This window comes from Physella acuta, unplaced genomic scaffold (genome assembly GCF_028476545.2).
Source record: "Physella acuta isolate Inbredline_101_S28 unplaced genomic scaffold, ASM2847654v3 ptg000210l, whole genome shotgun sequence".
Lineage (NCBI taxonomy): Eukaryota > Metazoa > Mollusca > Gastropoda > Physidae > Physella > Physella acuta.
This window is the reverse complement of record NW_026731729.1, coordinates 275,670-292,071: the sequence shown is the minus strand read 5'-3', so window position 1 is coordinate 292,071 and position 16,402 is coordinate 275,670. Positions and strand designations below refer to the sequence as shown.

Here is a 16,402-nt window from a genome sequence, read left to right as displayed (position 1 = left end):
CAGTGACAATCAACAGAACATGTGTTGGTAAAGTTTCAATTATTAAACTTAATGTTGTTCTATAACTTTAAAACAACAAATAGAAGAGTATACGCTAATGATGTAAACAAACAAGACAGGTGATTGTTTTGTTTATCTAGAAACAAGATGGCTGCCTTGCACACGTGGTTAGTTGCAACCTATCGCAGATTATTTTGATTTACTGTACTATTGTATGATTGGTCAAACGTATCAATGAATCTCTTCCCATTCATAATTTTTACGCACATGCCCATATATGGACTTTGACATCAAATTTTACTTGGTAGAAAACAACGTTTATCCCACTTATTTGTAGAACAAAAGAAAAAGTCACTACACCAGCGGGTACACGAGTGCTTGGCCCTTAGATTGCTGTAAAGTTTATGGTGCCTCGCGGGCAATAAATGATGTAATACTCGCTCGAAGATAGCCGCTGTCCACGTAGTAGTGTGAAAACTTGCCGGGGGGTACCATGTTTCACATGGCAATAAACGGATAACCGTAAGGCGTAGAAGTCCGAAATGTTCGGGTTAGATAGATAAAAGGTATTAGTACCGAATTAAGAAATAAAAATTTTGGGGAGCAAAATTATTTTTTTATCGAAAACATGGGTATCTTGTATCCTTAAAAAGAACTAGCAATAAAATTTATTATGAAAAAATACATGAATACAAAAATTTTAAATAAAACATGTTCTAACACAGTATCAGAGTAAACAGCGTGAAATTTTAAACCAAAATTATTTACATTGTTTGAATTTCCTAGATCATAAAATCAATGTAAAGTTTGAAAACAGTATTTACTTAAGTATCTTATTAAGCAGTGTAATTATCCACACATTTTATTATGTTAATGAATTCAAGAAAAATGTACATAATTCTACAAAAATGAACTAGTTAGTACAGCTACAAATATCTTACAAAAATAAAAACAATCATTAAATACATTATTATTACAGAGAGCAATTAGCTATCCAATGTTGTACAGTTTAATAGTCTAAAACAATTCATAATCTGAAGTGTTTAATGTCTTGTAGGTAAATAATCCTAATGAATCACAAATATATTGAACTGCATCTCATGAACAAAAGAAAACTGAAGCGCAAAAGCAATAATAAAAACTTGATCATGAAAGAAAAGAAGCTTCAGCGTTATAGTTTTGATGGAATGACTAAATATCTTAGGTAACTGTTAACTTATCTAAAATAAAAAATAAAAAGTAGAAGCAGAGTTGATACGTCCATTTGTTATTTTCCCTCAATGTGTTTCAGTGACATATTCTTTCTGTCATATCTCTCTGAAATGTTTAAAATATCATTAGAGTAGTTACAACTTGTAGGGATGAAACTGTGAAATCAACCAAAGATCAGATTATTAAAGTTGACATTTTGATGCCATTTTCAGATACATTTGAAATAATTGAAAAAAAAAAAAAAAGATGGCGATGGATGGGGCACATCCGAAGAATTAATCCAGAAGACATTGCAGGATTGCGCTAAACTGGACGCCTCAAGGAAAAAGAAAGCAAGGAAGACTTGGAGGCGAAAAGCGGGAAAGCAGCTAGCAGAGGCAGGACTATTGCCAGTGACTGACAAAAGTGGAGGGAGCTTTCAGTGGTGGCCCCATGTGACTTGGGCACAAAAAGATGATGATATAACAAGTTAAGAACTGTAACCAAGACTGTAACATGTTTAACATAGCCTACAAGGTATTTGAATTTATATTGGATATAATGGTGATTGCACCACATGCTGGGATGGCTTAATTTAGATTCTGTTGTATGATGTTAGGAAGAAAATAATATGGACAAGTAGTAGGCTCATCCAGCAGGCATATAGAGATTTGTTTGTGGAAGCAAATTATTGTATCACTATAAATTATCTTGATCTAAAGATCTAATTATATTGAAATATTATTTAAAATACTTAAAAATCTAAAATAAATGAATAATCATAAAAATGTGTAGGTTATATTTACCAATGGTTCCAGCTCTTTCTTATCAATCAGATTATATTCAGTAACAAAGTAGTAGAAATGTTTGTAACAAGTGTTGACATGAGCCTCCTGGAATAAAAAAAAAATAAGTTACTTTATGTAGGTAAAAAAATGTGTTTTATCCCAATAATTATAATGTTAGATTCTACAGAAAACAGTAAGAATAATACAAAATAATATCAATAAAACTAATTGAAAAAATTCACATTTATCTAGCAATGAAATAACATTTTACTTACAGCACCAATAGCCAAAAGTTTATCAAAGTGATGTATGTAAACATGTACAAAAACTCTGAACAATCGTTTCAAAATTTTTTTAGCAATACTCATGTAGTTTTTAGGAAAGGGTTTACCTGTAAGTAAAAAATTGGCATTTAGTAAATAGAATCTAGATAATCATAATGCATTTTGATTATTCCTACATTGAGAATCAAATCAACTGACCAATCTGGGCAGGAAAAAGATTTTCATCATTTATCTGTGCCTCAACCCATTCCATGAGTAACGTAATGTACTGTGGAGCTGGTAAAGCTGTTGGTCTTTTATAGTTAACTCCATCGCACCAATGATATTCATATCTATAATTTTAAAAATTGTACCTTTCATAAGATATATGAATACAATAATTTTAATTCTGCTAATTTCAAACAGGTTTCCTAAGCAAACAGAGGTATTACTGTTTTAAATAAAGAAAATAGTTACTTAGGCCCTCCAGACATTGTTGGACATGACTGCTCTGTACAGTGTTCAAAAATTGTACCATAAAGCAGATTGATTCTATTAAAAAAATCGACAACTGTAATATAAAAAGTTTGATTGAAAAATAAAATCCATAATTAATCAAGAAAGTTTTTTAGAAAGTAAAGTAAAACAAAATTGAGATTTTGCTTTTTTAAAACCTCTGATTTAAAGAAATATTAATTATTTAATGGTCTATGAAATAATTAGGCAATTCAAGATATAAAATATACAGTTTATGGAATTAGTCATGAAACAATCAAGAACATTCAGTACAAATTCTCACCATGGACTGCTATCCAGTCATTGACATCTTCACCTGGAGGTAGCTTAACTACTTCTTTCAGATCAATCCCAGAGTTTAAAGAAGCATTGGCTTGCTTGTGTAAGTTATACTTCAATGTTCCACTCTCAAATCTCTTCTTAGGTTTAAAGGTCTACAAACAATAAGTTAAATATCAAACTAAGACCTGTAGCAAAATACAAAATAGCAGCCAATAGAGAAGGATATTATTATTAAGGCCTGTAAATGAAGATGGATTGGTCACACACTAAGAAGGGAAGAATGGAAGAAGGAAAGGAGATCGTGGAGAAGAACGGTAGAGGAAGAGGCAAAGACTGCAGGGATCACTTGGGATCACTACAGTACAGTTACTACACACTAACTACACTCAACTACTCAACTTTTTTATACTTTTACTTTTACACACTGATTGAGTCTTTGAGTACACACCTCAATTGGTAATCTATCGTTTTGGGTACGTAAAATCGCCCGCGACTTGTAATGTGAAAACCAGGTGACTCCTTAAATTTTAATAATTATTTCACATTTTGAGGAGGATTTATGTTTTTTAAAATACAAAAATGTTTCCTTGTTTCATTTATGTACGTGTTTTTAAACAATTGAATTAAAACTTTTCAGTAATAAATGAAGACTAGCGATGTTTCCAACAGATGCAACCATGCTCATTTACTAGAGCAGCCATCTTGTTTAAGTTTTATTTTTATAAGCTTTTAGCGCCAGGTTCAGGGGGAAGCCACTCTATTTTACAAATGGCTGCTGTTTATATAGCAAATCTTGCTCTCAGACACTGCTGTTTAAAGTTAATTTCTGGCCTATATTGATATATTTAGCCATTGATTTAGGTTTATTATTCATTTATCTATAATATTTGACACAAACATATGACAATATACTTCTATTAAAGCCTTGACAATGAGGTAACGTTTTCGTACATTAATAGCCGCGGGCGATTTTACGTACCCAAAACGATAGATTACCCCTCAATTCACTAATAGATCTAGATCTAGATCTAAATCTAGTAAACACTTAACATGTAGAATCTAGATCTAGATCTAGGATCTATATTTTTTATCAAATAATCAAACTGTAAAAATTAGATCTAAATTAAATTAAAGATAAAAAAGAATACCTTATCTTTGGCAAAAAACTGAGCGAAGGCTTGCCTAGCTGCAGCCATCTTGTTAAGTTGAATTGGCCAGTTTGAATATTATTTTTCTCGACAAAGAGCTAGATTTAGATCTAGAGATTAGAGCCCAGGCCTACTGCTATCTAAAAATCTGACTAGTCTAGATGCAAACATCCGGTATTTTTCAATAGAGATCCGGTAAAAACAATAGATTTGACTTGATATCCTGTGTAAATTTACTGTATGATTCTAGAATATTAATTAGATTCTTTAATTTAACAGTAGGCTAACTGCACAACTGTTCATTCACTGCAATAGATCAAGAATAATTCTAGAAAATAGTTGTGATCAATGGCTGCCCTTACTGTGAAGGAGCTCGCATCTTTGCTCAGGTATGCCCAACTTCCCCAACTCAACTGGCACTGCATCACAATCACATAAGTAAGATGAATCATTCAATGTGCTGGTCTCTTCCCTTGATGAACTGATCAGAATGAGAATACCTAATAAAAGTAGAAATTTGCTTATTAATGTCAGAATTAAGGACTGAAATTTTATTACTTGCACTTCTACATACATAACATTATAATTATAATATGAATAATATGACCTTAGCTTTTTAGGGGCTTAGTTAGAGTTAGAGCTATCTTTCTTTTTTTTAAAAGTAATCACTAGGCTAACTACTAACCTTTCTCGTTGATATTTTCAGTGTTTTATCAGAGGATGCAACACAAGCTCAGTCATTTGAAACCCTGGCTAATTCATTTCATCATTATTTCACCAACAAACATGATCATTTTAAAGTTGGTCAAGCTCTGGTAATTCCATTCTAATAATTCATTTCAAAGCTTATAGGCCTAACATTGGTAAACAAGTTCTAGACAAGTACACCAATTTTTATTTTGAGTGATCATTTATTATTATATTTTTTTTTAGGTTTTGCTACTACAACATCGAGATTTGCTTCCACACCCAACACAAAAATTAGCTGCTGTGTTCATACTTTATGAGATGTATAAAACAGATCCAGTTTCAGCAAATCCATTTGCTGCAGTTTTTCTTAACCTTTTAGTAAGATACTTGTCAGTTACAATTATGTTTAATACATGCTATATGTGTAAGTACTATAAAACTTTAATTTAAAATATTAAAGCTATAACCTTACATACTTAACTATTAGAGAAAAAATATTAGCATCTGCACTAGAACACTACTTTTACTATGTTTATTTTCAAGCAAGAAACTACAGAAAGAAAGGAGCCAAATCCGTATGATCTACAATCATCAATACCTCCAGTGTCTGCAGCAGAAAGATATTTTCTATCTAATCTTGTCACAAGTACTTCAAAAGAGGTAATATACATTTTTTCAGCACTCTGGCCTTTATTAAGATATTAATTCAGTTTTTTTCATAACTTTTTCTCTTTTATTAACCAAGCACTATACTCCTTTTAAATTATATTTTTTAACCTGCACTTTTTTATGTTTTCAGTTGTTAAAAAAAACACCAGCTCAAATCATTCAAATGGATGTGACAGGTAAACAGCCAATGGATATTAGTCAAACACAACTATTCATTGTGCAAAGACAGTCAGAAATGCCACACACAAGCAAGACAGCAATGAGCTGTGTGTTAGCTGACCCTGAAACAAAACCCACCAGGTAAGTCTTGAAACTAAACCTATCAGGTGTATGCTGTCTTTTATTACGGTACAGCAAAATTGCTATTAATTTGTTAGTTAAATCTAGTTGATCTTTATAACTAGTTTTAAAAATATTTTTATTTTGGAACAGCTTTGAGCAGTTTGGCAAACCAAACATGATAAACCCTGACATTCAAAGAGATGTAGCAGAGACTCTGCTCACAGGAACTAAAAGTGCTGTAGATAACACACTTCGGCCTGAATTCATAAGACTGGCTCCTCCACTACATATAGCTGATGATGAGGTATCAGTCCATGTACATTTGCATTTAACTACACAATATTCTTTTTTTTTTTAAAGTAAATTCTAAAGGCACAATTCTTCAGGATTTTTAACAATTCTACAACACTGCATGATCCAGGCATTTAAAAAAAAAATCCCATTATTGACACATTTTATGGTGTGTAGTCCAGATGTAATTACAACTTCAGTAATGTTTAATAACAATTTATTATTAGAAACGTGAGCACAAAGAAATAAGCTTTAGAGTAAATTTATTTCATGAAATAGAATAAGTAATATGAAGACCAAAATTGTTTAAACATATTTTTTTATTAATTATCAATGTATAGATGGCCTGGATGCTTCCATCAGATACAGAATTTAATGTAGCTTGGGATACAACAATGTGTGTGAACACATCAACAGGGGTTGAAGTGCGCCGGCTTATGGCTAAAGCATTTAAAGGTGCCTTAACACCTCCCCAGCAGCAGCAGATTAAGAAAGAACTAGATAAAGATAGCAAACTAGTCTACAATATTGGATTATCACCTGCTAAAGTAGGTCTATATTAATCAATAACCAAAAGTTTGGCATGTGCTCCATTTTTTAAAAAGAAAAGTACATCCAATGTATTTTTTTTTAACAGCTACCAGACTTAGTTGAAAATAATCCATTAGTTGCCATTGAAGTTCTGCTCAAATTAATGAACTCAACACAAATTACAGAGTAAGTTATCCTTTTTATTGATTCTGAACATGCTTATACTCTTTAAATAAGCTTTATTTGATCTCAACTATTAAAATGTTTATGTTAACCTTCTGGCATAATGTATGTGTATCTAACAGCTATTTTCAAGTACTGGTGAACATGGAAATGTCTCTTCATTCAATGGAGGTTGTTAACAGATTAACTACAGTAAGTTCTTACGACATCTGTCTTAAATACAGTGTATCAGTACTGGGCAATTTTGAGCTGGCCAAAACTATTCTACCTGAATTTTCTAAAAGTCTAAAAATTATTTTATTACCTTATGTATAATTTATGATTGTCAACCACACCACTGCTTATAATTTAATATGAAGGCTTGCTTTTATTTTCTATTTTAGCAAGTTGAACTTCCATCAGAATTTATCCACCTGTATATTTCAAACTGTATTACCACATGTGAGACCATCAAAGACAGATACTTTCAAAATCGATTAGTTCGGCTTACCTGTGTTTTTCTACAGTCTCTAATACGTAATAGAACTATAGATGTTAAGGTAAGAATTACTTTTGTTTGTACCTTAATATGCAAAAAGAATGCATGCCTAAGAAAGCATTTATATTATTTTTTTATATGTTTCAGGATATTTTCATTGAAGTTCAAGCATTTTGTATAGAATTTAGCAGAATTCGAGAAGCTGCTGCATTATTTAGACTTCTGAAATCTCTGGACAATGACAAAGAGCCAACTAGCACTGGAAGATAAATTGACATGGTTGAAAGTGTTGAGAAACTATAATTGTAATTTGTATGTATTGATTTTTAGTAAAATTATTAAAATTTGCAAGGTAACACAAAACTGTATTCTATTTATTTGATTAGTATCCTATGTTGATTTCGTTTCAACTTTGCACATACATGTACATACACCAGGTGGTAGTGATGAGTCAGGTGAGGATGCCAGACTAAGTTGAAAGATACATATTTAGGGGAGGTAATACCATTGTGAATTATTTTTTGTGGAAATGTGAACTTTTTTTTTTGCCACTGTATAAAAGATTAGAATCAGTTATTTAAATGAGCAATTTTTGACATGTCTGCTTATTTTAAATCATGTGCTCATGAAGAAGTTGTAGTGTTCTCTGCTTGACCTCAGCATTTAATCAATAGGATTGTAATGTCAGTACTTTCCGTAACTCAGTTAGGTACCTTATTCACAATGCTAGGGTGAACTAAGGTTTGCCCCTTCATACCAAACTTTTTTCTTTTATCACACAAACATCATGAAGTATTAAAGCTTTAAATTATTATTGCCAGGAGCTATATAATTAAAACTTAAAAGTTGTTGCTAGAACTACTAATGACAGCTTTAACGTACAGTTTAGCAACCAATGCTTTTTTTTTCAAATTGTCATAAATTTCTATTATTTTAGCTATAAACACTTAATATTTAATTTTTGTGCATTTAAGAGCATGTGTCACAATTAAAAATGTTTAATTTAACAGTAGAAATTAGAACAGGCAAAAAAAAAAAAAACAATTAGAAGTGTAACAATCTTATTTTAATCTTGCTACTAACATTCAAGCAAACAAAAATAAATTGTTAAAAGGCAAATGCTGATAGACACATGGCAGTTTAGAACAGTGGCAATACAAACAAATAAGATATTAATTTAATTGTTAAGTACCCTTACAAATTAGTCATGTTATCTGTAACTACCAGATGATGTACAACAAATATACTTTTTCAGGAAAGTAAACATGAAAGACAATGTAATATGCAGGTAGTATAAAAATATGGACTGTGAAATTTAAAAAAAAACCTGACAGTTTATGTATATTTGTAATGAAATGTGGTTAAGCAAGTATGGTCAAATGACTTATTTACAACAACAAAAATATGCTAAAATAAAAAAAATTATGCATTAAAAAGCTGAAAATGTACATTACATTTTAAATACACAAAGCTACTCTAATTGATGGAAATTTAATGTATCATCCACAAAATGAACATCTAAACTAGAATCCAACACATCATTGTGAGACGGAACAACTCCAATATCCTCCAACATTTCTGGATTGGGTGGGTCGTCCTATTAAAAAAACAACAACACTATTATAGTAAAATAAATATATTGCTTTTAATGTGCTAGTGAATAAAACAAACTATGTTCCTTACCTGCAGTAGCTGTGTTTGTCTGTAAGTTATTCCAGTCTCTGGATCTCTTATAAAAAGATCTGTCATAAAAAGATCAGCTGACTCTGAAATACCATCAGCTTGGAGCTCCATGTCAGGGATTTCAGCTAAATAAATGACAAGTTGAAGTGTGAGAGTTAACTGGAATCTTTCTCTTGTTATAGATCAAACAAATAAAAAAATATTCTATCATTAGCTGTTAATTTTTAAATATTTCTTTTGAAGTTAAGAACTATTTTTTAACTTGATACAAACTGCAATATAAATAGTGAAATGAAAACTAATAAGCACCTGCTGATGAATGATGCTTGGTTTTAATATGATCTAAATAATATAGTTGTAACAAAACAAAGCTTTTACAGTGAAAAACACATTTTAAATTGAAATAACAGGTGTAGATTTTATGGCTTTCTAAGTTGGATAAAATTTTAAATTTAAATTGTTATCCATTAACATTCTGTTAACTTTAATTTTTTATAGATTTGTGGAGATCTAAGTGTTTTTTCTGTGTCCTGGTACAAATATGAATAGTCATTTCACATGTCAACTAGGAAAGAAGCAAAGTTTTAATGCCATGACAGTTAACTGACACTATTGTTTTCAAAAGAAAAAAACACTTTGTTGTTACCTTTGATTACACCTTCTGTTAAATCTGAAGGCTTTGACAACAGAAGAGTGTGAATCTTATCTGGTCCAGCCAAAGACACATTGTTAGAGACAGGGTTTTTAAAGTCCCCACATGAACTGAGCACAATATTGACAGGTGGAGCTGATGTATTATGCTCTTCCAGTTGAAACTTTAGTCTGGCAGCCTCAACTTCTTTTTGTTTTTGCCACCTAAAAGGCAAACAATTACAAGATATTAAATCACAGTAGCATCCAGAATAGTCTAAGAATTGGATTGACAATACATATTAAAGTAAAATGAGTTCTGGTAAATTTATCACAAAATCATTGCAACAGTAGGCTACAATGTTTAGTTGGTATTGAGTTTTTGGCTGATCTGAATGAAATATAAATATACGTTTACACAAATGTTGAAAAATCCTGCACTCTTGCACTCATTAAGTAAAAGAGAATGGCATAAAAATGCTTTATGTAAAATAATACAATAGAAACACAATGGATAATGACACTTGTGTCATGTAGGCACATGAATTTATGTCGCAATTAGCAAATAAATCAAATCTTATCTGTGAAAATCACAAAAATACCTTTTTAAAGCTCTCTGACTGATAATATCATTAGATCTGGGATCTGTTCTGGCAGAACCATGAGCATTTTCTAGTTTGATCTGACTCTTCTTTCCTCTCTCTACAGCAGCACTTGAAAGTCGTTCTCGCTTTTAAAAAAGTGTATATACTTTAGAAAACCATTATTAATTTTAATTACTTTGTTTTTTAATGTAACCTTTTTCTAATAAGCTAACAATCACATACAAAATTAATTTAAAAAATCTTTTTCTGGATACCAAAAATAAAGCACTAAATTTAGATCTTTATAATATAGAAAATGAGATCAAACAAAATCCTAGTTATCACCTTTAGAATATCAGTAGCTTCCAGAAGTCTTGCTTCTATCTGCTCATCTGGGTACAGCTGCTGATGTTTCTGGGTGTGCTGGAGAACCTCAACAGCACTACCAGAGATAGAAGGTGATGTGAGAGAAGTCTGATCAGGTAAACTCTCACTGGATGAGTTTAACAAGGCTTGCTCTGCCATACCTGTGGTTAAAAAACTCAAGTTATAAAACACAGCATGTCGCTGGAATAAAAAGAGACATCTTAGTTTTATTGTCCAACTTTAGCATTGAGGTTCAGAAAAAAATGAATGGAAGGCAGAAAAATACCGTAGGTATAGCTTTAAAAACAGAGGATGAGTTAAAATACCGGTACATAAATAAGGCTATAGAGAAGCTAGAAAATATTTAGATCTAAATAAAAATATCAGAGGAAAATTCATACAATTTAAATTGATGCTCAAACAGAAAAAAATTTGGATTTCCACTAAAAATCTGAAAAGTCATATTCCTGAACCAAGTGTAATCATCCAATTTGAAATGTCCATATTCGATTGTTCATTTGAACGGAGTGACAAAGAGAAGAACAATAGCATATAGTATCTTGACCTAGATCTAGTATCAGTAGGCCAAATGTAAAACTATCTTAAAAATGTGTGGATTGTGCATGTTGGTTGTTTCTGTAGTGGTAATTTCCGTTGGTTTATTTTTTTAAATTTAAAAAAAAAAAAAATTTTTTTTAAAATTTACTGCGTAAAAAAAAATCTTTTTTAAAAATATGGAAGTAAATGGAAGAAGTGGAGAAAAATTGCAGCTCAATCAGAAAATGAAGATTACCACTAAAATTAGGAAAAGTAACATCCCTGCTGATAAAAGGGAAAGTTTACCTCCAGTTAGAAAGTCTATAGTGAGAACTGTGTCTTGACTTGGGGTTAAAGCTGCTTGTGTTAAACCTTTAATAAAAATAAAAATCAACACTTATCTTTCATTCTAATGAATTTGTGTATCTTTTCTTAAGTTGACCTTAAACCTTTTACAGCTCTCCAACATTTTTTTATTTTCATATAAATTAATTTGAGGTCACACTAAAATGTGACTTAAGAAAGTAGTATTAATATATTTTAGTATTTAGACAATACCTTCACTGTAGGATTCCTGTGAAAATGCCATATCATTTTGTCCATCCCCTGAGGTTAAAAGACTCAGCCAGTTGGATGCCCCTTGGCTTTGAGAGGACCCTTCAGCTGTTTTTGTTATAATTATTTTAAAAATTATGTTCAACAGTTAAACTATGAAAATAATCTTTCTTAAAAATGTCTATACAAAAGCCCCTCTGGCGTATTATCAAATTGAAAATATGTATGTTTTATGATGAATAAAAGTTCTTAAAAAACTATAATGTACTTTTTATTTCATGTATAATAGTTAGGTTTAAATGTAATTACATTATTTAAAAATAATTCACTTCCCTACCTTCTGTAACATTGCAATGTTTAACAAGAATATGCTGTCTAAGACTTGCTTTAGTTTCATAATGTCTGACGCACTTGTCCATGGGGCAGTGGTAGACTATTATCTTCCCTGATTCATCATGTTTTTTTAAATGAACCCCCAATGTACTTTTGGATGTAAATGAGTTACCACAGCCTGAATTAATTAAATAAACGCAATCGTTATTGTCAAGTAATAAATGTAAAAATTGTGTTTTTGACGATGGAAAATTTGTTTTGTAACTCACCTTCAATAGGACAAACAAAGGGTCTATCACCAGTGTGTATGATCATGTGTCCTCTAAGATGTTCAGATCTATGAAACTGTTTTTCACATACATAACAAGTCCATTGGCGATCTCCAGTATGTTTTGTTAAATGCCGCTTTAGTTTACTTGCAGTTTGAAAAGCCCAGTTGCAACCCTATATTAGAAAAAATTGTATTTTAATTCATACTAGTGGTTTCTAAAAGTGATGTTATGATAATAAGTTCAATATTTAAGCGTAATATTTTTATTAGGCTACAATGAGATTAAAGAAACCGGTAAACTCTACATCTGTGCTATTGAACACCTAGTCCAAAAGGGTAACTATACTTTTTTTCAACAACCATGCATAAAGTAAACATATAACATGACAATGAATCACATTAAACCTATAAAATTATAAGCACACTTCACCTTATAATCACAGACATATGGTTTTTCTCCTGTGTGTAATTTCTCATGCTGTTTTAGTCTACACAGAACATTGAACTGTTTACCACACCCAGGGTATTTACACCGCAAGTCATCAGGGCTTAACTGATGTATTTTCATATGGATAGTCATACAACTACTGGAGAAGAATACTTTTTCACATCCGGGTTCAGGACATCTGTCAAAGTTTAAAACCTTAGCCATACAAGTCAACAGATAATACTATATAATGTTTATTCAAGTATTACGACACTAAAATACATGCAAATATATACAAATATATAATATTACACACACACACATATATATATATATATATATATATATATATATATATATATATATATATATATATATATATATATATATATATATATATATATATATATATATACATATTTATATGTATGTATTATACATATGTGTGTATGGATACACATACTTTATTACTAATTTTTACAGCCATAAAAAAAATAGTATGATTTACTTGAATTTTCTATCTTCACAGGCATGTACATTTCTTAAATGTAACTCTAGGCGCCTCTTAGTTGGAAAACTTTCATTGCAGCCCTTTTTTGGGCACACTTCTGTGCAAGGTCTCTCATGAAGCTTTAGGTGAGTATTGAGATTATAAATTGTTGTAAACCTGTTACCACATCCAGGTTTATCACACTGTTGATATCAGAAGAATTCACAGATGACAATTAGTTAACTTCATTAACAGCTTACTAGTAGAATACATTTTTTTAAAGTACTTACTATAAAGTTTTTACGTCCTTCATGAGATTCATAATGTCGTTTTAGTTTGTTAGATGTTGTGAAAGCCCATTCACATCCTAATATAGTACACTAAGATAAAGAAAGATTTACATTTGTTTTACATTCAGTTAAGCTTATTAATAATACTGTCTAATGATCATTACTGACAAAATCCTTATATCTAGTAACAAAATAGTTGTCTATGCGTTAATTAAAATAAGAATGCTAACTGAACTAGAATAGCTTAGAGAATTTAGCCTTGATTTGATACAATTTATAAAAAGTTGCCAAAGTTTGTTGACTTGTATATTATTTAATGTTAGTTATTTATTCCAAATTACAAAACAAACACCTTGAATGGTCTTTCTCCTGTATGCTGCATCTGATGGACTTTAAGCTTTGAAGATTTCTTGAATGTCTTTTCACAGCCAGGTTCTGTACACATTAATAACTTTCTACATGGCTCCTTCTGAAATAATATTATGCAATTTCACAGGGGGGACAAGTAGAAATATAAACTATTTTTTTCCCATGAGAGACTAGGTTCTTCTTTTGTCAAGCTCACTTCACACTCAAGAAATACTAGTTCAATTTAGCTATTTACTATTTGCTGATTATTTTTTATAGTCACCTTGGATTCTTTCACACCAGTAGAAGTTGGAGCTTCTAGAGCAGTAGATTTATCCGCATCAGACATCATTGCATAGCCTGCAAAATTATTTTTTTTAAATAAGACCTATATTAATTTGTTGAAATGTTAATGGGAGTAAAGTAATCTACGATAGCCGAAATATCCATACATGCTGTAGATATGTGAAGAGGTGTGCCTGAAGCTTAACATTAAAAACCTTGAAGGTTTTTTTTTTTTTAATCTTAAAATTAATTTATTAATTGTATGAATTGTTGAAAAAAGTGATGTCCACAGTTATAGCAGATAGAAAACCAAATTAAAATATAATAACAAGGGAAGAACAAGACACTAAAATAAAATTACCTGAAATATCTGCATTGGTCTGTCCACTCAGTGCTGGGGAGCTTTGAGCCGCAGTTGCATTTTGTACAACCGTGCCCATGGTTGTCATACTGAATTGATCATGCCCTTGATTTACATTAGATGCATTTATTAAAAACAGACGCTGTCCTTGGTTAAGATTAACCTTAGTGGAGCCACTTTGATTCAAATCTGAAGTGTTGATCACATACATTTGCTTTTGTCCCAAATGTGTATCAACTAGAATTTTTGTGGAGTTTTCATCATCATTAGATATTGAAATGGTAGTGACATTAAGCTTCTGACTAGCAAGCTGGGAACATTTAGTTGTAGAAATTAGTGAATTGCCATGTTTGATCTCTGAGTGATTCGAATGTGGGGACAACTCTGGTGCTTGCAACATATTGATTTCTCCCTGACCATCAAGTATATGACTGTTGGTGCAAATAGCACTTTCAAGTCCTAAAAAGTTAGGCAAACTATTCAAGTTCAAATCAGTTGCAACATCATGTAAACTAGACAAAGTAATATCTGGTAAAGACATACCCTGCATGGTTCCATTAGTAAATGTTAATGGCACAGATTTTAAAAGAGAATTTGAAAGCAAACTGTTCTCAGTTTCACTTACACAAGGTAGGTTACTGTCAATAAAATCAGTTGAGTCTGTTATGTGAACTATTTTAACACCAGGTGACGAATCTGTTTTATTTATGTCATTTTCATCAATATCAATACTTTCAAACAGCATGCTGTGTAAATCATGTGAACTGCTTGCTCCTAGATTTAACTGATCTTCAAGCATGTCAGTCGCATCCGGAAATGAAACAAAGGAACCTTCATGATCATTGGGAATTGATAAGTGTTGAATTGTAGAATTTGATTCAATATGTTGCAATTCACACTGCGATTCTTGACTTGACCCCCAGGTTAAATTCATTGTTGGACCTGTAAAATTGTTGACAGATGTGCTATACTCACTATTTTCCAAAGCTTCAAAGTAATTTGAACCAACAGTCTGTTTAGAAAATACAAAGTCCACATTTTCAGAGACTGATCCTCCACCTATAATAATTGAATGGGAATCCATCTCACTTGCAACAGGACTGGTGTTTGCACTACTTTTGGAGATCATTTGTAAGATGTCTGTCTGATTACCAACAAACTCACTTTCTCCTTCGGCAGATTCATCACCTTCCACTTCCATTTGGATTGGAGAATTAGATCTAGATCTAGATCTAAATCTAGATCTTGGTCCATCTTCTTTTTGTTTAATAATTTGTTGATGACTAGCAACAGCAACACCGGATGAAGATAGAGGTGAGAAACTAATACCGAAGGCATCGTGAGGAAGATCTAGCTTGACCGAGTTTACGGCAGTTCGATTATCAGAGTTCAGAAACCGACTAGATCTAATATCTTCCGATTCTTTTTTGACGTAGTCCTGAAGTACAACAATATTTTCATGTGTGAGTTTGTGGGGGCCGCCATCTTTTGACTCTAAAAGTACCCCCGTTTTCAACATTTTCTGATCCCCGTGTAACATCATTTAGGGGACGCCATTGTTGATGCAGAGTGTACCAAACCGTGACGTCATGATCAAATATGGCCGTCAGTAGTAAATCCAACGAATCTAGGCATAGACTAACAATACAATATAAATATAGGCCTAGCCCCAATTAAAATAATAATACTAGATCTATTTGTTTCAGCACGTTTAATTACCGTTCCTACCTTCGGCAACTCTATTATCAACAACAAAATAATACCGATTACGTTGTAAAATTTTCGTCGGTCGATTGTTTAAGTAGCCTAACACTAAACACCTTTTTTAGGATCATTTATGAAGTCCACAAAGTCAAAGACATAATTTACCCCCACCCCCCCCCCCCCCACCTCCTTTCCTGGTCCTACTACCAGAGTTTATTTCAGGCAT

At 31.7% G+C, this 16,402-nt stretch overlaps 3 protein-coding genes across 3 annotated transcripts; 1 reads left to right on the top strand and 2 right to left on the bottom strand.

Annotated features, from left to right (window-relative positions):
• Window positions 1-651: 651 nt before the first annotated feature.
• LOC131937430 (MOB kinase activator 3B) lies at window positions 652-4,261 on the bottom strand. The gene is made up of 7 exons (XM_059294841.1): window positions 4,189-4,261; window positions 3,042-3,192; window positions 2,720-2,813; window positions 2,462-2,595; window positions 2,255-2,370; window positions 1,998-2,084; window positions 652-1,317 (listed from the first exon to the last, which is right to left on the bottom strand). Exons 1-7 carry the CDS (start codon window positions 4,234-4,236, stop codon window positions 1,288-1,290), a joined length of 660 nt encoding a protein of 219 aa, XP_059150824.1. The 5' UTR covers window positions 4,237-4,261; the 3' UTR covers window positions 652-1,287.
• An 85-nt stretch (window positions 4,262-4,346) lies between these two features.
• LOC131937440 (CCR4-NOT transcription complex subunit 11-like) lies at window positions 4,347-7,847 on the top strand. The gene is made up of 11 exons (XM_059294872.1): window positions 4,347-4,577; window positions 4,895-5,003; window positions 5,122-5,256; window positions 5,422-5,538; window positions 5,678-5,847; window positions 5,980-6,133; window positions 6,462-6,668; window positions 6,758-6,837; window positions 6,957-7,026; window positions 7,218-7,373; window positions 7,460-7,847. Exons 1-11 carry the CDS (start codon window positions 4,537-4,539, stop codon window positions 7,580-7,582), a joined length of 1,362 nt encoding a protein of 453 aa, XP_059150855.1. The 5' UTR covers window positions 4,347-4,536; the 3' UTR covers window positions 7,583-7,847.
• A 517-nt stretch (window positions 7,848-8,364) lies between these two features.
• On the bottom strand, window positions 8,365-16,061 carry LOC131937439 (uncharacterized). Its single transcript, XM_059294871.1, has 15 exons — window positions 14,473-16,061; window positions 14,110-14,186; window positions 13,831-13,947; window positions 13,479-13,568; window positions 13,207-13,391; window positions 12,702-12,897; window positions 12,270-12,444; window positions 12,005-12,178; window positions 11,671-11,775; window positions 11,419-11,484; window positions 10,555-10,736; window positions 10,228-10,355; window positions 9,642-9,850; window positions 8,996-9,120; window positions 8,365-8,909 (listed from the first exon to the last, which is right to left on the bottom strand). The coding sequence occupies exons 1-15, from the start codon at window positions 16,013-16,015 to the stop codon at window positions 8,784-8,786; spliced, it is 3,498 nt and encodes a 1,165-aa protein (XP_059150854.1). The 5' UTR covers window positions 16,016-16,061; the 3' UTR covers window positions 8,365-8,783.
• Between the last annotated feature and the right edge of the window lie 341 nt (window positions 16,062-16,402).